A 22,702-nucleotide genomic window follows, 5' to 3' on the forward strand; every position below is an offset into this window, starting at 1 on the left:
AGCGTGGGGAGAAAACACACTTTCTGACGAAAAAAAGAGCGCAGTGTGCCCGCAAATACCTATGCATGGAATGTCAGTGCAGACAGGAGCAGAGTCTGGCGACCTCTGCACAACCTGGGCAACACACACACACACACACACACACACACACAAGCACAGACACACGCGCGCGCACACACTTGCGCGCGCGCGCACACACACACACACACACACACACTAATAATTAATATTTATATCAACATAATTTATCAGGGGTTGTGCAGCATTAAAAAAACAGAAGGACAATATGAAAAAAGATCCGTCTTTATTGTACCAAACCATTTGTTTCATCTATATGTCAGGACATTAATGATTCCTGTTTTCCAGTAAAAGATAAATTCTTCATTCTTCTATGTATTTATATAATCTGCCATTTCATCCTCTGATAGAAATCAATTCAGTCACAATCAACAGAAACAAAGACATAAATAAACCCTCAAAAGTTGTCATCAATATAAATTATGACATGATCAGTGTGGAAATATATAAGGCATCTCTGCTATGTGATAACAAAACAAAATCAAAATGGTATGATGCTGGAAATAGACACAAACACAAAGGCAATAATAGGTTGAGTCAAACCTCATTACAAATTAGAAAGGACACAATTACTTCATTTGGAAAAGTCATCAAGGTAAAAATACAACATGTTTCCTTCCACTGTCAGTAGAACGCAGGAGTGTCTAAATGGGACTGAAATGGACTCAGGCATTTGGGTTTTCCTTCATTAGCTTGATGTCTGAATCCAACATCTCCTTCACCAGCTCCTGCAGAGGGACACCATCATCACATGTTAACACTTAGTTTCATAAAGGAAGAGAACTGAACTCTGACTATTCAACTTACATGAAACAAATCTCTTATTAAAACACAGTTAAAAAACTGATTGTAATCAAAATGCTTTGTCTTTACTCATTTTATATTTAGGTCTGCTATTACTGAAGACGCCAACTCTGTTCAGTATCAGCAACAATGCAATATTATCATTTACTGACTTTCAGATGAAATGTATAATTCAGACTGAATGATGATGGAAGCTGGATACTGGACCTCCATATATATATAGATTTTTTTTCACGGACCTAAATGTGTGTATTGCACAGAATATAAAAACTGTGGGGTTAACTAGCATTTCGTGTCGGATCAGATCTGGAGTCTTGTTTGCTTATTCTTTCATCAGTTAGTGAGTTCACTCAAAATACTGCCAGTTTCATACCATATTTTATTTATGCAAACTCTGTGTTTGGCTTCCTGTGTTTATTATAAGCATTTAACATTTGTGAACTTTGCCTTTTTTTGTTTTCTTTGTAGAAGACAATGTTGTTACTTAAAAAAAACATACTTCTGGTATCAGTATCAAAACTCAAGCATCACATTAACAGTAACCAACATTTTTTAAACAATATGCAGCCATTTAGTTACTACAGCATATTATCATGTTATTTTTTTTTTTTTTTGACTAAATTCTGTTGTCCATATAAGTGCTTACACATAGTAAATGTAATTAAAAAACAAATCGTTATTTGAGTCTTTGCTTTACAAGTGTGGAGATTTTCATCTAATGTAATACAGCGCAGTCAAACACAGTTAAGAGCATCAGTTGATTTTTTAAAATGTGGCTTACCATTATTATATCTTGAAATATATTGGAAAATGATTTCCAATGTTACTACAATATTATTTTTATTAAATTTCATGTTATCCACCATGATGTTTGGCTGAAAAAACGTTTCCAGTAAAGGAAGTGATTTTATATTCCTTCCCATTTAAAATACAGTAGATTCATATCCAGCCAACGTAAGACTTGATTACTCTCTGTAAGACTATAAAAATAGGCCTGTACTCTGACATGCTGATAACTTGTTGGTTTTCTGCTGCTTCTTGTGTGGATCCATGGGCCTCTGTAGTCTAGTGACAAAATCTAGGCTACACTTACTCACTACAGAAAAAAATATCACATCCTTTATCTCACTATCCCACCCACATACCCCGCTAACCCCACCCACCTTCTACATTTGTAGATACATATGAAGACATACTCTCTTGTACTTTATCTTTGGACAATGGCTTTCTGTGACTAAATTATATTTCATCGAACATTCCATGTTCATAAGCGTGTGACAAAATATCCTCATTAATATCATCATATTGATTTCAACCACATCATCCTGTCAAGCTGTGCCAGGTGTGTGACACTTACCTCAAAAGTCACCTTCGGCTTCCAACCCAACTTCTGATATGCTTTGGTGCTGTCGCCCTGCAGGTAGTCCTGTTAAAAAGAAAGATAGAAAAGAGAGAGGGAGAAAGGGAGCAAGGGGGAGGGAAAAAGAGAGAGGGAAGAAAGAAAAACAAATTATCTGTCACGCCTAATGTGATGTCCTGCAGCCAGCTGATGGGTCGCCTTCGTATGAAGACATGCTGGATTCAACTCAATGTCCAAACTTGATGTCTTCAACAGGATGCGAGGGATGGAGGGTGATGATTACTCTCTCTCTCTAACACACACACACACACACACACACGCACACACAGTATCTCCTCTCTCGGGGAAAAAGGGAGGTCACAGAGTCTCGCTGGCCATCAATCCCCCCTCTCGGCTCCCCACCACCGATCTGTCCAGACAGCCCCCGTCGGTGCCAGAGGATGATGAATTGTGGGACTCTGGTGGTGTAACCCCCCAAGCCCAGGACCCCCGAGTCACCCCCCTCTCCTCAACCCCTTACTCATTTTCCCCCCCTGTTGTGTTTTGCACCGGGTTCAAGATCCAGCGAGACCCTGCTTAAGACCACCAAAGAGCCAGAAAAATCCTTTTCCCTGTACGTTCTGTTTGTAAAGGTTCCTTTCTTTCTCTCTCTGGCTCTCTCTTTCTCCCACTTCTATTTCCATCTCAATTTTTGGGAGGACTTTTTTTCATCTCTCAGGCATCATGCGTATTAAGTTTGTATCAAAAACACACATGTTGGCCTCAAGGGGTCTAATAAAACACTGTGGTGAAACCTGATACTGAAGAATCTCCTTTTTTCAATTAACTGACACTGTATGTTCCTTAATCCTGCAGCTAATTCCAAAATTAATGTCTACTCAGAGAAAAGCCTTTGTTGAAAGAAGAACAGAGACTTCTATTTTTCTTTCTTTTTAGTTTTTTTTTATGTTTAACACAGTCATGGTGCTTTCTCAAGAAGTATGTGCTGGTCTTCCCATTTCTTTCTTTGTTGTTTTCCCTCCGCATGGAGGTTAAAATTACATACACTTCATGGCCAGAAATATGTGGACACCCAAGAGTTTCACTCAAATGTGATTGCTGTGCATCTCACTCCAAAACCATGGATATTAATTGCTGCCATAATAGCCTACACATTTCTGGGAAGGCTTTCCACAAGGTTTTGGAACCTGGATGCAGGATTTGCTTCAATTCGGCCACAACAGCATTTAAGTTATTTTATACTTGAGCGTTAAGCAGTTGCAGTGTAGCTGCAGAGCTTATGCATGAAGCTGCTGTCGCTGACGCACCCCTTCTGAAAAATGGTGATGACGTGGATACCACATGGAAACCGGAAGAAACGCAATTGGTCAACTTGTTTCTGATGCCAGTAGAGATTGTTGAGAGCGAAGACAAAATGAAGCATGTTGAAAAACAGCACAGTTATCTTCTCCATTTTCTTTTACTAACACACATCAAGCAAAGTGAACCCCACAGCAAATTTTATTATCATTCTCCCTCATGGCGAATCAAAGTATGTAAACATCGTCAGCAACTGTCATTAAATAGTGTCATATTCACTAATGAAACCAGTCAGACCTTAAGTTGTGTCACAAAGTCAATCTAAGAATGTAAACACAATTACTGTGGGGAATATGCAGTATGCAGTACTTTCAGTGATGCAATCAACAGGTAAAATCCAAAAGGTTAAAACCCAGGACTCTGTGCAGGCCAGTTAAGTTCTTCCACACAAAAGTGGGAAAACCATTTCTTAATGGACCTGGCTTTGTGCACGCTCAATCTAACATATCAAAGTAACATAGTTCAGATTATATGAACATGAGATGAGTTCCTCATCAGAAGGGGGGGTGGTGGATGGTGTGACACATAGATGAGATGGCTAACCCCAGCCCTAACCCCTAACCCTACCAAGCAGCAGACAGCCACAGACTACTACTCCAGACTAATAAAAAACAAACAAACAAACAAAAGATATTTTTTAACATGTTGGGACATTTCAAGCTGAGATTGTGGCGACAAAACTGGGTATTTTAAGCCAAAACATGATCCTTCCGGACCAGAAACACATTGTTTTTGTGCCTGTACGTACCCATATATTAACCACAATGTTGTCCCACCTAGGATTTCAACAGTATGACATTTCTACAGTACAATAACCATATCAGAAAATATCATGGTTTCACAGTATAACTGCATATAGTATTAAACAACTATTACTATACCATTATCAGTTACAAGGAACAAAAACAGAGGTTTTTTTTTTTTTTTGATCGGACAAGTCCTTAATTATAATTAAAACTTGAAACCATTTATTTAACATAAAAAGGGAAAATTGAAATGTAAAGAAACATAAAGTTTCAACATATCTTTTACATATGAAGTGTAAAATAAAACATATCTGTGGTTTGCAGAAACGCACAATGCCAACTTTATTCTAGCGACTGGGTTGTTTGTGCACTGGGTCATTGTAATGTTAAAACAGGAAAGGGTCTTCCCCAATCTTGCCACAAAGAGGAACATCATTATTGTCTAACATGTTTGATGCTGTTGCATTACATAAATTGGAATTATGATGTTTAGCCCAAACCATGACAAACAGCAGAGACCAGAAGTACTCAGGCAGCCATATCGTGTAAAAAGAGAGCAGTGTTTTTATCTGACGCTGAACCTCTTGAAAATGTCTTTTCTGGGTGATCTTATTACAGAGGAACGCTCCCAGCAGCACTGGCATAGTTCAGCCTTTTAGAGAGCAGGGACCCACATCTCAGAGGCTCCACTGCGCTTAATCACACTCTTCTGATTACACACAAAGGCAAGAACACTGAACACACACATAGTGAACAAGTACAGGCCAATTCAGTCTGTGACACCGCTCAGTTTCAAAACGCAGTTCAATTGTGGGTCTTTTTTATTTTTAACTTCACGTGGTACACATACAGGCCAGCAGATGAAAGCTACAGCCCATTTTCTCCTCCGTCTGTAACGGCAGCACAAACAGCTCTTTCTCATGTGAGCAGCTCTGTACATTACTCACATCCATTTTTGGCTCTAAAGCCATAACTGGAAACATTTTCAGACTAATTACCTACAGCAATGAGACATAATTTATCATGGGGCTGAATGTAATTATTATAGGGTGACTTACTCCACAATTATATTAAATAATCCACTTGCTTCATAATTATATTGATTAGGGTTTGTAATGGAGAACATTTCGTAGCTGGCATAAAAGAAACATCAACTGGTCTCGTCACGAACACTGAAGCTGGTCTGAAGTCAAGTAATACAGATTAATACATTTTCTGTAGAAATTCAACCTTTTTTTTTTTTTTTTTTAAAGATTTCGATGTCCTTTGTTGATTGGTTGCTAAATGCCAAGAGGGAGGGTCTTAACCAATATTAGCCTGTCAGAGGCAGATGACAAATAAAAGGGAAGGAAAACAAAGAAAGCGGCTGCAGAGCAGTGAAAAAAAAAACCTGAAGTAGCCTTTTGTTTAGTTTCAGTCTGCGTGCATATGTAAATTCAGTGAAATGAAATAAACACCAAAATGTGATGTTGTGCCCCATTGACGACATGCCAAAGGACATTGCAACGAGTGAAAGAACGCCACAGGAGAAGGCCCCAGCTTACTGAGGCTCAGATAAGACCCTTAGCTGACCCATCTTGCTTTGGCAACAACAACCAATGCACTTAATATACACAGTGACCTGTAACTACCTGCTGAGAGTCAAGGTGCCATCCATCTCTCATTTACTTCAACTGGTACAACAGTGAAATTCAGAATATAGTCTCTGTGGGGCGTCGGTGGCTTAGTGGTAGAGCAGGCGCCCCATGTACAAGGCTGTTGCTGCAGCGGCCCGGGTTCGAATCCAGCCTGTGGCCCCCCTTCTCTCTCTCTCCCCCTTTCACGCTTACCTGTCCTGTCCATTAAAGGCAAAATGCCTAAAAAAATATTTAAAAGAGAATATAGTCTCTGTTACTAGTTGAGCTCCGATTGGTTCTGGCCGACTCACTGGTGAAAGTTCATCTATGCACAACTTTAACTAGTGAATTAGCAAAGAGTGTTGTTGTGATAAATCTTGTGTCAGGAGATGGAGAAGTCACTATTCTAACCATACGACACCACCCTGTTTTGTACAAGACTGCATGACCAGACTATAAACTGGGCTGCAGGCTGACTGTCCACATGGACTTTTGTGGAGATAGGCAGATGATTATGCTTACGTCACAAAGACCCTTGTGGCCACACGAATGTGGAATGCAAAAATGTGCTTATTGGCCGAATGCTTATCAGTTCCTCAATATGTAAGAGTGATCATTTTATTATAACCATGTGCCAAAACAGACACAGAAAATAATTACTGATAACTCATGTAGCAATGTTTATCACAGGGAAGATGATTGATTTTTAACTGTAGACCAATTACATGTTTTTGTGACTCCACCACTTGTAAAAATTCAGCTGACTTCTCTCTTTGCTCACCAGTTAAAATCATTGAGACCTGAGACAGGAAATAGTGCTGAGCATCAAATCTCCAAACTTTCTGAGTATGAACAAAAAATGTAATGCATCGGAAATTGACATCAGATGCTCTGTTAGATTGGTAATATTTTTTAATCTTGATTAAATATCCTTTTCAATTTTATTTTTCTCTGACACACTTTATGAAATTAAAACAGGATTTTGTGGAGGAAAAAAAAATTTAAACAGTGAATGTAGAGTCTGTAGTCAAACCCCAGAGACCTTGCCTTCAGAAGAAGAGCGGAAGAGCCCTGGTTTCCGGTTGTAGGTAGGGATTCACCGAAATGAAAATTTGTGGCCAAAGCCGAAGCCGAATAATATTAAACGCTTGGCCGAATACCGAGTACTGAATACCGAATATAGTTTAGTTTTTCATTAGTTTTTGCAGATGAACCCCCTCCAGATTAGTGTTGTCACGGTACCAATATTGGGACCCGCTGTGTGATAACAATGAAAATATCATGGTTCTGAGTAGTATCACGATACCACAACGAAAATGAGGCAGATGTGCCTTTTGTCATTTATAAAAAGATAAATCACTTTTCTATAACACATCAATAATATTTCAATGGAATAAATTGACTTATTCATACTTCAAAAACAGCATCAATAAGTGATTAACAAATAAAATAAATAAATAAATAAAATAAAAATCAACCAGCCACCCTCCTCCCCTGACAGTCCCTTCATAAGTAAAGAACAGTCCCTAAAGTGCGGTGAGGTTTGTGGGCCGTTACTGACACAAAGAGAGAAATGTGAACGGCTCGTTTCTCCTCTGACACATCACATACCTGTGTTCAGCTGGCCCGGCTGTAAAGGTACTTTTGGGCAGTCATGACACCAAGAAGAGGATATTATTGGAGCCGACTTCTCCATCTCCAGGTAAGCCGATGGCCGCCGTATTTGACAGGAATACATTAACGTTACTGTCTGTGTCTGTGACCCCCGTTCAACCCACAATCGGTGGGATTCGCCTTTTGTTTCTGCTGCTGGTTGAAATCTGTAGGCTGCTCGCACAGCGTGCTGAATGATTTAAGCCTATTTTGCTTGCTCAAAACTATTTTTAGTCGCAAATGCGAGTACCGTGACGGGCGCCACACTGCCGACATTTTATTCCGCCGGTCACGGCACGCTGTTTGATTGCATTATCAAAACACGCCGCTATTATTCGGCCTTGCTTTTAACTTATTCCACCGAATACCGAATGTGTTTTTTTTTGCAATATCCGGCCGAATATATTCGGTTACTGAATATTCGGTGCATCCCTAGTTGTAGGCTGTTTGTAGTCCATGTGATATTGATCAATCACATTTGAGCTGGCTGCAGTTGTTGCCATGTTAAACAGTCCGTGCTATGAACTAACGAGGCGGAACATAATTGGCGTCACTGCAAACTCTGAATCCATCAATGGTTCAGCATATTTACTTATATATAAATGGAAATTCGCCTCCTCCGCCCAAATCAAACCGGAATGCCAAAAAATCGGGGGTCAGCCCCCAGAGACTGTATTGCCGTCTGCCGGAAGTCAGATGCCGAATACAGCTGATGGGTTCCGAGAATGAGACATTCCAAAAATGTAAAATTTGTGACCAAAATCTGATTTAGGAATTAATATCAAAATGTTTCGAATTGAAGGGCACTTGGAGAACACAGACCTCTGCCTATGTTAAAAAAAGAGAAACATAATTTGCGTATCTGCCTCGTGATTCGGATCTGCTTTAAAACTGTTAAGTCTCATTCCAAGGTTGTCAGTTATCAATGATTTGGGGTTCAGTCCGACTACCAACACAAAGCATTGGTATTTGATGACCTCAAGTGAGACTCAACAATCAACTATCTTTCTCCAGAGTTACATACAGCACCTTTAATGGATTCTTCTTTGGCCCATGCTACACCCTTCCATCAAGTTTCCTGAAAATCCAGGCAGTAGTTTTATTGTCATCCTGATGATGAACAAACCAAATTGAAAACATAACCTCCTTGGGGGAGGTGATGATACCCAGTGGTAACAGAAAGTGTTGTGCCATGAATTATTATCAACTTCGTCATCATCATCGTCATGCCTGGCCTCTGAAATCTCCATCTGAGGTTGGCAGGAGAACATCTGTTGAAATCAGACTCCTGTCTGCTAAGTCTGCCGTCTTAGCAGACAACCACACAGTTCAGCATCCAGGAAGTTAATCCAGCGCCTGGTCTTTCTCAACCAGGATTTCAGCAGGTGACAGACAATCTCACCCTCTCAGATCCGTCTGCAGAGCGCGACTCAGTGGAATAAAAGCTGCTTCCAAACTGCTAACAAGAGCGTTCTGCGGCCAAGTGAACTCACCCCAAACAGAGCATGTAGCAAATAATTCAACACGAACTACTAACAGATGGAGGCACAATATAATCTTCATATGGATCCGATTTGGAACCAAACCCAACGTTTTGGTACATCCTGTTTAAAGCAGCGCTCTGCCCATGTCTGAAAATATGCAGCAGTAATAATAACAACAACTGGTACAAGAAAGCTGAAGATTAGCTGAGACAAAATGTGTCCCTCACCCTGTGAGCATTAGACACATTTTAGAGATTAAATGACATTATGGACTACACTCACTCACGATCTGACACCATGTTATAAGCTTGTAAGTCAGCATCACAGTCTCTGAGGACTGATGAATATTATGAGTAGGAATTAAGAAACCCATATGCAAAAGGATTTTATATGTGAACCAAAGTTGGAAATATTGAAAGCAGACATCGATTTCTTATGATGTCTGATGGATTTAGAGCAGGCGGAGTAGTGGGAATACCGAATCTTCACAGCTGTTACTGTTCAACATTACCACCATGATGAAGCCTATCGCAATCATCACCTTCACCACACAGTAGTGTGTGCAGGGATGGGAATTGCCCGTGGACTCACGACACTTAGGTCACGATACTTAGGCCACGATACAATATTATTGCAATATTGTGATATGCTGAGTATTGCGATACAATATATTGCAATATATCGCAATTTATTGCCTTTTTATCCAGCTGCTAATTATTTCCCCAAAAGGAAAACTTCAAACGTCAACATCAATTTTACCTAATAAGATAAGTTTTTCAGTCTGTTCATCTGACTTTCATCATTTTTATTACAACAAAATTTAACACCATCATAAAGCCTGCCAGAAATGCTACATACACCTGAACATACATACAAACTGAACTGCTGGCAGATTTAACGCCCTCTTCGAGGCCAGATTAAGCATGTGAGCACTTCCCATGCAGGTATCTTGCTAACTGAATGGCAACACCCACACTGAAGCATTGTCTGTTACAGTGACAGTCCCATATTTTTATGCTGCATTTTGCAGGAGGTCTGCAATGTTTTCTCTGGCGTGACTTTCGTGTACTGCTCTACTTTGGAGAACACGAGACAGCAGTCTCTAGTACTCTGTGAGATAATACACCGTTATATTCACATACGAATCCACTGACCTTAAATTCCAGACGCCACAAGTTAATGCCACCCTTCTTGCTGTACTCAGATTTCTCAACTTTATGCTTCACTTCCATGTAGAGCTTGGGTTCAACTGTGTTGGTGAAAAAACGTTGTGACAGAGTCACATACTGATGGTGTGTTTTTAGCATATAACAAAAGCTTCAATTTCAACAGCACTGTATGGACACAGATCTCTGCAGATGAAGTAGGTGACGGACTGTGTTATTTTCTTCGCTCTCTCACAGTTTGATGGTAGTTTTGTCAAGCTAAGTGTGTCCAGTGTTGATCTTTTGGTGGAGCGGGTTTAGCGTTAGCTTGGCTGTCAGCGGCTGACACTATCTCTGGATGGTGGAGTGGGAGGTGAGCCCTCATGTTTGTAGTATTCCCACAGTATTTTACTCTCATATGACACTGCTTGCAAATCACATAAGTCATATTCAAGTCCTTCTTTCCTTCCATGTTAAATTTTTTAAAAATAAGTCCAGACATTTAATTTAAATGCTAATGCCGCATCCCTGATTTCTTTTTTTCTGGTGCCTCCATCTTTGTTTTGATGAACATCCTGCCTCTGCTGACCTCACCAGGAAAAAGAAAACATCAGCACAATCCAGTGGACCAAAAAGCAATTGATTTTATTATTCTCATATCAAAAGTTGTATTAAAATGTGTATGTGTATGTATTAAAATGTACGTATATAATAAAAAAAACCATTGATACTCGGCGTCCGTGTATCGATACAATATCCTCATACAAAATATCGTGATACTATGCTGTATCGATTTTTTCCCCCACTCCTAAGTGTGAGCATATGCAGGTTTACTCATAACACAGAAAAACACAAGTGTTTGTTTAAGGGTCGTACCAAATGTCTTTTTCTTTAAGTTTCTATTGATATGAGGTTTCTGAAAGAAGCTTTGATTCTTTGGTGCTGATTGTTGCCAGACCACTTCATTAATACAGGTGGGGGCCTCCCCTGTGTGTGCTAAATGCCAACAAATATTGACTGAAGCAAAATATTTCCTTAAATAAAACCATATGGTGAATTTTGCGCATGCAAAACCCAACAAACAAACAAACAAACAAACAAACAAACAAATCATAATCAAGCTTCGAAGCTTTGAAGTATTTGGTACAGCCCTAATTTGTTTCAAGCTTTATAGTCAGTTTTATGTTCTACACAGTATCCATTAGCCTCAGTGGCTGATGCTACGCAAGAGACGCCAGAGCCATGAAATTTGGCACTAGCAAATTCAAAAAGCTATAACAACTGACTGCACCATAGTTGCTGAACAAATCCCAAATTGTTGCATAATCCAAAACTGAATTGTTTCAAGATTCTAAATTAAAGACAAAGCTTACCATCTAACTTCACCTCACCATATGCTGCACGGCAAATTAACCATAAGTCCTGATTGAATGTTCTCATTGCGATGATCTCAATGGGAGTTTCTCCTACTGTTGTCATGTACACAATTGTGTACATTTCATTTTTAAAATTCTTAACAATGCATTAGCTGGAAGTGGGTATGAAATGTGTTACAATTATGTGCTGGTAACACAAAAACAATGCCAATTCAAAGTCACTGAGGATCTTGTGTCCTGCGTGAAACCAAAGTCAACGTAGTTATGTGACATTACGGACTTTACATAAGCATGCAAAGTACACAAGTAAACTTCACTTACATCCCGTAGAGAGTTCTTATTACCTAAACCCCAATCTTTTTCTAAACTCAAACAAGTATTTTTATTCCCTAAACCAAACCAAATGTTTCTCTTCCTTAAACCTAGCTGTGACCTTTTCACAAGGTTAACCACATTAACAACATGTTTGAAACTGCGACTGTTAGTAATAGCCTTTGCACTGGCGTTATATTCATGTTGCCAGCACGTAAATAATAAATTTCATGTCCACCACCATGTAATGCATTGTTATTGTCCATTTCACATATTTCTGTGAGGCTGTGTTGACTCGTGGCCTCTGTTGCACTAGTATCTAAATGTCTCTGGGTTTTCTTGTTCTTCTAAAGTTCTTGAAATTCAAGTCCATATTTTATGATAAATCTCTACCTCTTCAGTGGACACCTTGTCATTTTAGCCAAGATGAATAAATAATTGTTTCGAGAGTATTCTCATGTAATACGACAGCACGGATACTTTGTTCAAATGCAAAAATAAAAAACTATTGCTAAACTTTGTGCCATGCTAAATATGACTTCTGAGCAAAGGCAGAAGTAGCATGACATGTTGTATTACTGGAAAACATACTAGAGAGGAAGACAACCATTCACACTTCATTTCTCACCAGCAGAGACCTTTAAATAAAATGTTTTTCTACCTAAACAGAACCAAATATTGCAAATCATCTCTGTAAGTGCAATTCTTAAATGGTTTAGGAAGGCTTTGACAAACAATGTCAACATCAGAGTATGTGGCACCAGATGAGAAAATGCAAAAACACTTGCTGATTATTTTGTTTGATCAGAAGCTAGCTACGAGAGGCGGCATGACCTTAGCTCTAAACAGGACTGTTAATGGCATAACACTGATGATACAATCTCACGCTCTGACATGAGGAGTGTAATTTCTCTTCAGCTCTTATAAAACATCTTAACTTCAATATCTGCTCACCAGCTACATGGCCCGTCCATCTCTCCCGTCTTGCATTTTTTCTGACACTCTCCTCTCTCATAAAGACGAGACGTCGTAAGAAAATAATCTTTTGAAATGTAAAAGTGAGAGATGAATAGAGTGTGATCATGGTCCATAAAGCACACAGGCAGTAAAAGGCACTCAAAGAAGGCATTTAACGCAAAGGAATTCTGGTATCACTGCAAGGCCTTTCAATAAATCACACAGCACACCGGGGCTGACCCCAGAACACATAAGGGCACACACACAAACATGTAGCAGCATGTGAACACACAAACACAAGCTGGAAAGGTGGAGAAAATGCTAAATTTCCCTAATTTTATTTAGTTTTCATCCTACTGGAAACCCACCCACTGACGGGAGACACATCAAACGTTCTCAAGAAAACAACTCTGTTCTCTGTTCTCTCTCTCTCTCTCTCTCTCTCTCTCTCTGTCTCTCTCTCTCTCTCTCTGTCTCTCTCTCTCTCTCTCTGAGGGGTGCATGCTGGGAGACTATGATGTGGTTTTGGAAGTCCAGTAGCGTCTTTGGTATTTGTACAGTAGTGGACATGAGGCTGCAAATACACAGACTTCAAAGAAAATCAGATAAAGCATCCGAGAATGCTGTGAGAGTCTGGAGCCCACGGTCTCCATGTCCCCAACAGACCCAGATGTTCCGGCCAGACCCAGATGTTCTGACCTTTGACCTTGTTGGGGTTATAAAGAAGGAACGCAACCCTGATCTTGAGCTTTTTATACCCAGAATGAAATGCTATTACGACAGCGACAGAGAATCAAAGAAGGGACGGAGAGGAAAAATCAGTTCTCTGTCCGGAGCCCCAAAACTGCTGCTTGGAGGCAGCTCGTTTCACCAGGTGTGTGAGCTGGTGTAAGTGTGTGCAGGTGGGAACACAAACCCAACAAAAAAAGGAGTGAGATTAATCTTTCGTAGTTGTTCAGACTCTGAGTCACAAATCTGTCACTGGTCAGTTTCTAATGCACCTCCACCAGCACTGCTTCAACTTAGCACTTCCTATAAAGCACAAAAGGCCCCCAGTTTCAGCTGAAGGGAGGAAATTATGTGGTAATGTGCATACAATAGGTTGTCTTTTTACTTAAAAATTCTGAATTTTATACTCATAGTACCCTGCACACCTTGCACAGTACCATTTGACATTAGTGCTTAATGGTCATGCCAATAAAACTAAACTGAAGTTGACTGAACAGTAGACTCATAAACATTAACTTGGGACAATGACATCACAAAACAGAAAAAGAGAAGACAGGACACACACAATTATGCTGACTGTTTAACCCAACTTTTCTGAAATATTTATGTGAGACTTTAAAAACTAAAGAGACTTTGACCTCTTCTCAGCTTTAAAACTATAACATTCCACTGCTGATAGCCGCTCACAGAAATATGAACATGTGATGTAATTTTGAAAGTAGAAATTTCTCGGTTCTAAAGGTTACGAGCCCCAAGATGTTGGGAAACTGCATACTACAAGGTAAGCAATATTTCTGATACTGTTTCATTTTCACTTGCACTTCACGCCATACCAATGAAGCAAATTTAAAACTCAAATGAAAAAGTGATGCAGAAAGAAAGTGAAAAACAGATCATACAGAATCATGTATTGAGAAATGCATTGATTGATTTACTCTGACATTTGTGGTACTTAAATGCATCATATTGCATCTATTTCCATCTGTGGACTGCTTTGGCAACATAAAAGTACATTACAGGAATAAAGCTCATTGACCTAAACTAAGCTGAGATATTACATGATGTGATGTTACAATGTATATACGTTTTTACATTTTTAAAAACTTAAAATACATTTTTTGTATATTCTCCTTTCAGTTAAGTGAAGGTAGGCAAAATAATTTAAAAATCAGTTAGCGCTTTATTTACACTAAATGTTTACACCAGGTGAAATCTGTAAACTCAAGACTTCATGCTTTTATTAGGCTGCACTGTTTCTTCCAGGAGAAACTTTCTACATTTAGCCTGATATATTTGGCATCTCACCACAGTTTAAATGAAGTTGTATAGGTTTGATTTTGATTTGTGTGGATTGGAGTATAAAAGGTTAACCGTCTGTGTCCTTGTGTAAAATACTTTGGTGACACAAACCACTGATTTTATGTTTATTTTTACATCAAGCTAATAAAGCATGACTGAAATACACTGAGATGAACTGTGAGATGCTGTGTCTCTAGGAGTCCAAGACAGTTATTAGCCACTCCCAGCCTGAGGGTAAAGGTCAGGTCCTGTGTGTGTGTGTGTGTGTGTGTGTGTGTGTGTGTGTGTGTGTGTGAGAGAGAGAGAGAGAGAGAGAGAGAGAGAGAGAGAGAGAGAGAGAGCTATGTGAGTTATAGCTCAGGTTTCCTTCCCTGACTCCCCATGCAGCTTGGCCTGCACACAATGTGTTGAGTGACCTCTAAAGGGTGGCCCTGTCACCCTGATGAGTATGTACACTACTCTACACTACACTACACCACACACACACACCCACACCCACACCCACACACCCACACCCACACCCAAACCCACACCCACACCCACACACACACCCACACACACACACACACACACACACACACACACACACACACACACACGTATGGCAATTTCAAATCCTAAAAGAGTAAACATCTTGATTTACGGACAGACCAATGCAGGACACCACGCACACACAGAATAACAACAGGAAACAATTACCAGAAAAGCAGGAAAGTGTGAATCTCCACAGGAAAACAGTAAAAGCCACTTGTGATATCTAAAAGCCAAAACATCACATCACAAACTGTCACTACACTTCATCTCCTCGCCTCCTCTCTCCTCTGGGCTCTGCTGTGTTGATTGCTCTCCATCAGTGCTCATTAAAATTCCTGGGGGAGCCGTGTGATAAATATTTACGCGGCTGAGGACACACTCCACACACACTCCAAACACACTCGAGAGCGGCTGGATCTAACTGCCGATAGTGTTAAGTGCCCAGAAGTCTCTGGCAGCTCTTTCGAGGGAGATCCGCAGCCTGCCGCGTGGTTGTGTACGTGAGGCGTTTACTGTCAAGATAACGAGAGGAGGGCGTCGATTTATGGCTGTTAATCAAGCTTTGAATTTGGGTTTCTGTGTGTGTGTCCACGTCAAAGGATAATCTCTTAATGTGTGAAGTTTATGGAAATGAAGAGGAAAATATCGCACATTCGCACATCTGGATATAAACGCATTTGCAGACACACACACACACAGTGTAACCACAGTAGAGCTGGACTCCTCACTACTGTTCCACAAAGCTGTTGCCGACCCCCCCTCCTCCTGTATTCTATTATTCCTGCGGACGGGAAACAGATCATAATTCCTGGAGTCAGCAGAAAGCTGCAGACTGAGAGAGTGAGAGATGGAGGGAGGGAGGGAGTGTGGGGAGGGGTGGGGTGGGGGTGGGGGGCTCAGGTGACTGTTCACTTCCACTGAGGTCAAACTGAAACTGTGCAGTTAAGTCATTTCCAGTGAAAAGTAAAATGTCTGTTTAGTCTGTTTGCGCGTTTGTATAATACAGTTTGGGTGAAGTAGCGCTTTGGGCTGTGTGTGTGTGTGTGTGTGTGTGTGTGTGTGAGATGAGTGCTTTTCTATCAGCCTCTGGGTGTTTCATATTTCAGGAGACATCAAAGGCAAACATAATTTGCCTTCTTTAAACAATCTTTGAACAACATTCTTTACAATTGTACTACAAAAAGAGGGAGAATGAGAGAGTTGGGGAGGGAGAGAGGAAAATGTCATCCAGTCTTATCTTAATTGTTGTGTAATCTCTGTAAAGCACTGAGGGGACTGTCTGGGCTTTGACACCCAGCCGCGATGTTTAGGTAGATGATGATTGTTGGACAGCCTCTTTAACTCTCACCTTTTTTTGGAGAAACAATCTGGCTTCAGTATTTGTAGTTTTGGCAATCACTCCAGTCAATTAAAATAAACTTGCTCTCACCAGCAACAATTCCAACAATGCTAGATACGTTTTAATAAGAGGGTGCAGGGGGCATTGCAAAACAGGCAAACCACTCATTTTGAAATGACAATTGTGTTTAATGTCGCTTATATTTGTTTTAACTTATTGTTTTGCAGACTGACACCAACATGTTCTTTATGGTTACTCAATATATTGCATAACTGCGTGCATGTTCATTCTTATCTATGATACAACTATGAGTCTCTCCTGACTGTGGTCTTCACGTGGGAGTAAGGGACATAATAGTATATTGTACTTGTGTTCTTGCACAACTTCACTTCGGGGGCTGCAGTTTTAAAGACACAGCAAACATATTTTAAAGTTTGTATTTTGTGTATTTTGTAACACAGACCCCAGGGTACCCAGGCCTAACTGGGGATCACCGGTTTGGATCAGCTGACTAAACTGGACCTGTCTAAAATACTGTTTGATTGCTGAGGTTGCAGTGCACTTTTAAAGCTGGTGGCTGATGAGTGAAATGTTATCATATCAACACCATCAATGAGAATGCTGAACACAAACTACAGTAAACTACAAAAATGTGCCAAGTTGACAGAGTGGGTTTTCCTCTATGCAGTTAGTCTAGATTTGGACATTTCAATTTGATCTACAGTCCACAACTGTGGCTCTGTATTTGATAGAATGAATCCAGGAAAAAAACATGTGGGCCGATATTATCCAAAAGTATATTACGACAGCTGTTTCGAACCTAGATGTTAGCAATCCTGTCTCCTCGAAATCAGGTTTGTATTTTACAAAAAATGTTTTCATAAACAAGTGTAATCGCTGCCTGAATTCTTTTTCTTTGGGTGAATGATACATAACATTTATGTATCACGCTGAATTCACAGGGAGGTGGTTAGGGTAAAAACGCGGACAAACAAAGTGTGGGACACTAGAATACCAAGTTCACATCCATATTGCTCTCTGTGGTTAGGGTTAGGCAACAAGAGCACTTTGGTTGAGGTTAGGGAAAGACCATGATTTCGGGTAAATGTTAAAACGAGGGAAATGATAAAAAAAATAATGCTGCTGTCACTACGAGTTAATGGTGTATTGCGAGATTGCCTATTCTGCACCAGAAATGTTGGGGTACTCACTCCTTGCACAGGAAACGGCACACCCTCCTGCCCTTAAGCGCTGGCCTCTATCACATGAACAATCTACATTCAGTCACCCATCAGCCCCGATTATACACAAACACACACCAATACATACATCCTACATGTAGGTTACATACCAACCCCCATTTGAGGAGCTGTTTTGGTAAAGGCGACATAGATGTTAGATGTGAGTGAGAGAGAGAGAGATACAGAGAAGAGTTATGGTTGTAGGACATACCGCACTATCACACAAGGTAGCACACACATGCACATACACAGTAAATGTGATATATGCGGTCTCATTCAGGCCCTGGCTGAGCGCTCGCGGTGTTGGGGTAAGGCGAAGTGGTTCCACACAAAATCTGCTGTCTGCAACTCTCAGCTCCCAACACGCTATTTATTAGTCTCTTGCTCTTTTTACCTCAGCTGCTCTCTGAGCACGCTAACGTACAACCACCTCCCTCTGACTCTCACTGCCATCGCTCACTGTGCATCGACTCCGGTTCGTTCAGGGTTACGAGAGGTGCTTTTTAATGCTTTGTTTTATATATGCACACACAAACACTCACACAGCTTGGATCAAGCAGTGTGGTAAAAAATGTGATCAAAGCCAATAAAACATTAAGTAGTTTTCAGAAATAAAAACTATTGAGAGTTTGATTTCTGATCATTGTTTCCATTCTGGATTTATTTAAAAGTTGATAAAATACCTGGATATGTTAAGCACCAAACCAACAAATCTCTTAGCCAATATTTTCTATTATTTATTTTTGTTGATGATATTTAAAAAAGGTCAGTGGTTGCAGGACAAATCTAAGGGACTGTGAGACAATTAAGAGGATAGATAAACAATTTTTCTTCTGACTTTTCTTGTATCTTGTTAATCAGAGTAAAGAAAATGTCAACATTTGGCTTCACAGATATTTTCTTCAAAGGCTTAAGCACTATACATGTTTCAAAAGGGTTCAAATTCAACAAGCAGCTTAAATTCTAGATTAAGCCTCAAGAAAATGATGTTAAATCCTGGCCCTATGTCCGAGTTGGTAGATATACCTCAAATACTGGTGATAATTTAATTTCCATAGTTCAAACAAACAAGTTATCACCTTGAAATGGCTGCAAAGCTTTTAGCATCAAAACCAGCCTTTAAGAATCCTAGAAAATGACTGAATACAGTGGATTCATATTAAAAATAGGGTGAAATGATCTCACCACAGACTGTTTTTGCATGTTTTAGGAGAAAAAAGTTTTAAATCATTCAACCAAATTAAGAAAAAGTGTATTTCTCTTTTTCCTCTGGCAGTATTTAGCCAAAGGAAAGTTTTTGACTTTTTCCCCCTAAGTTTTGAGATATCAGTCTTACTTTTTTTACACCGCAACACAATGTGGTGAAAAATCATACAACTCAACGGTAACATGTTTTTCCAGATACAGTTCTCTGGATATTTTGGATAATCTGCACACTTCTCTCAAACAATTTTCCTATGAGTGATTTATATCATTAGAAAGTGGTTCCAGTGAAACTGTTTACTGATTTTTTTTTTTTTTTGCAATGGCATTGCTAAATTTTCTTTTGCATGTCATTACTTAACGGACATTAAGTAAAAAGAAGGTAAAATGAGGGCGAGCAGGAGAAAGAAGAAGGTGTGAATGGGCATGCCCATCGGTTCTGGATCAATGGATTTTAATCCCTGCTCCTTTCCCTTCTTTCCCCCTGACATCTCTGACCCTCCACACCAGTGTGGAGAAAGACAGAAGCAGCGGAAAAGCCCAGTGTTGGTGTTGGGAGGGTTGGATGACATATTGGGAGGAGTGAGGGAACAATCTTCTATAGGCTACATCTCCTCCAGAACGGCGTTTCCTCTCTGAGCAGCATTCCTCATCTTATCAGCTCCAAGAATCTGCTGTTCTCATCGTGCCCAAACAGGGAGAGCCAGAACCTGAGAGAGTGTGAGTGTGTAGGAGAGACTCCTTCACCCACTCTCCCTCTCTCACACGAACTCTCTCTTTCTATGTCTGTTGGCTGGTGATAGAGCGATAAAGCCGGGAGAAAAACAGCCAGCTGCCTATTGCTCAGAGGAAGTGGTCGCTCCATCCCACAGACAGCAGAGTCTCAAAGAGGGGAAAGAAACTAAACACATTCAAGTACTGTGCTTAAGATCAGTTTTGAGATATTTTTGCTTTACTTGAGTATTTCCATTTAAGGGTATTTTATTCTTCATTTTACAGGTAAAGATTGTACTTTTAAAGGGATGGTTCACCCCCAAATCAAAAACACATATTTTTCTTCTTACCTGTTGTTCTATTTATCAATTTAGATTGTTTTGGTATGAGTTGCCAAGTGCTATGGAGTGAATACAATGGAACTAGTTGGCACTCAGCTTGTGGTGCTCAAAAACAAAAACAAAAAACTCAACAGCAATGTCTCTTTCCAGAAAGCATGACCCGGTTACTCAAGATAATCCAAAGATCTTGTTGTGAACAGTTTCATGTAGGAACTACTTTCTTTTTACCAAGCTACACCCACCAACTGTATGACCGAGCAGAAGGAAGCATGCACCTACTGCTAGCTCACCTAGCACCACTGAGCTAGCCAACATTACAGCTCAGCAAAGGAGGACGCCACTGACCCCACCGAGTTAACAGGTTATGATTTTTGGAAAGAGACATTGCTGTTGAGTTTTTCAAATGTAGTGTTTTGGAGCATTAAGCATCACAAGTCAAGTGCCACCTAATTCCATTATATTCACTCGGCAACACTCAGCAACTCACACCAAAACAATTTAGACTGATAAATAGCACTACAGGTAAGAGCAAAAAATATGTGTTTTTGACTTTGGGGTGAACTGTCCCTTTAATAGTTGCTTGGCTGATAAAGATTTTTCATACGGGGTGTCAGTGGCTTAGTGGTAGAGCAGGCGCCCCATGTACAAGGCTGTTGCCGCAGCAGCCCGGGTTCGAGTTCAGCCTGTGGCCCTTTGCTGCATGTAATATCCCTAACTAACTACATAACTACAACATTATAAGCTTTCTTATATGATAATGCATCAGCAGTAATAATCCAGTATAATCATTGCATCATCCTGTGGGAGGAGGGGTAGGTGTGTGGAAAAGCCTCCCAGCATGCACCGCTGGCATCAAACCTGTGGATACAAGTTTTATTTTGTGTATTCCTGCTTTGTTTTTGGTGTAAGTGAAAACATTGTGGTGCACAATGTAGAACAGTTTCCACACTTTACCTGTGGTTAGGCCGCAAGCTATGTCGGGTGCATGAATGATGACGTTCCACCCAATGTGACTACAAAGATTAGCATGTTGCTACCATAAATCTGCTGTTCATGTTGGAATCTGCTCTCCAGTCAGTCCTGCCTACCTGTGACTCCTCAATACCTAAAACACTAACACAATACTTTGAAAGGAGACATTCTGTATAACAGTGATGAAACTTTTGATAATCTAAAAACTTTCTGTAATACTTTACAGAAACACTGATATAACTTTTACTTTTTTTGATGTGACCATCAGTTCCTCTGCTTGTGATAGCTCCGAACACAGCAGCATCGCAAAGAAAAAAAAAAGGTCTGGTGGTGCCAGAAACATGAGCGGTCAAACTGCAGACAAGCAGATTAGACTAATTTATTTGGGACAGAGAACATCTTTAAAGGTAAGACTGTTATGTAAATTGTTTGTTGTAAACATCAATTACAGTTACAGACTGATTTACCGGTTGTACCACCATAACTGCAACTGCACACACATACAGTTTTATTGTGCCATAAGGTATTATTAGCAATAACTGCTGGAACGTTCACTTTCTGTTTTACTGTCAAATACAGGGGTACTGTTTATCTAAATAGACCGTTGTCTTGTTTACAATCTGTCTGGCTGCTTGTGCCATGTTGTGGAGATGCAAAGTAAAAGCCAAGTTGTGATAAAACTTTTTTGCCTATTCAAATTTAATATATTTGTGTGCCATTCTTTTAATTTGTACAGCACTTTGGTCAACTGCAACTAAATGCACTATATCACTAAACTTGATTTGATTTGATAAACTATAGTTTTTCATTATATATTCTTAATGCGGGACTTGGAGTGGAGTATTTTTACATTCTGGTACTGCTACTTTTGCGCAAGTGACAGAAGTGAATACTCTTCCACCACTCGAGTTGAGTGAGGCAGTGTAGAGGGAAGCAGGAGAGAGCACATTATGACGGACGAGCGAGTTTTGAGAATGATTAAGTGAGAAAGAGAAATAAATTGAGCAAGAGTAAGAGAGTGGGAGAGAGAGAGAGGAAAAGTAATGCGACGGAGCAGCCTTAGGGTTACAGGAATGTGGGGGCTCCTGAGTTCAGGAGGGTTCGAAAGTGTGTGTGTGTGCGCGTGTGTGTGTGTGTGTGTGTGTGTGTGTGTGTGTGAGAAAGAGAGACATATGAGTGTGTGAATAGTGGGGAGACTGAAGAGAGCAGCCCCAGAATTAATTACCCAATCAAGATAACAAGCCAGGGAAAGACATTAGGGAGGTCACACTACAATTAACCTCTTAGTCTAAACTTCTCACACAGACACACAGACACAGACACAGACACAGACACACACAGACACACACACACACACACACAATGAAAAAGTCATTGAGGTGGAGGCTCATTGCAGACAACACTGTGAATGAAAGTCACAGTTCGATATCAGCTTCCAGG

At 40.2% G+C, this 22,702-nt stretch overlaps 1 protein-coding gene across 1 annotated transcript in view; it reads right to left on the bottom strand.

Annotated features, from left to right (window-relative positions):
* Positions 1–285: 285 nt before the first annotated feature.
* Positions 286–22,702, bottom strand: part of gmds (GDP-mannose 4,6-dehydratase) — a 220,826-nt gene continuing 198,409 nt past the window's right edge. Inside the window, exons 10-11 of the mRNA XM_049588801.1 lie at positions 2,240–2,308; positions 286–806 (exon numbers count right to left, since the gene is read on the bottom strand). Coding sequence (XP_049444758.1) covers positions 744–806; positions 2,240–2,308 — 132 coding nt within the window. The 3' untranslated portion in view covers positions 286–743. The remainder of the gene's footprint in view (positions 807–2,239; positions 2,309–22,702) is intronic.

This window comes from Epinephelus fuscoguttatus, linkage group LG10 (assembly GCF_011397635.1).
Source record: "Epinephelus fuscoguttatus linkage group LG10, E.fuscoguttatus.final_Chr_v1".
Lineage (NCBI taxonomy): Eukaryota > Metazoa > Chordata > Actinopteri > Perciformes > Serranidae > Epinephelus > Epinephelus fuscoguttatus.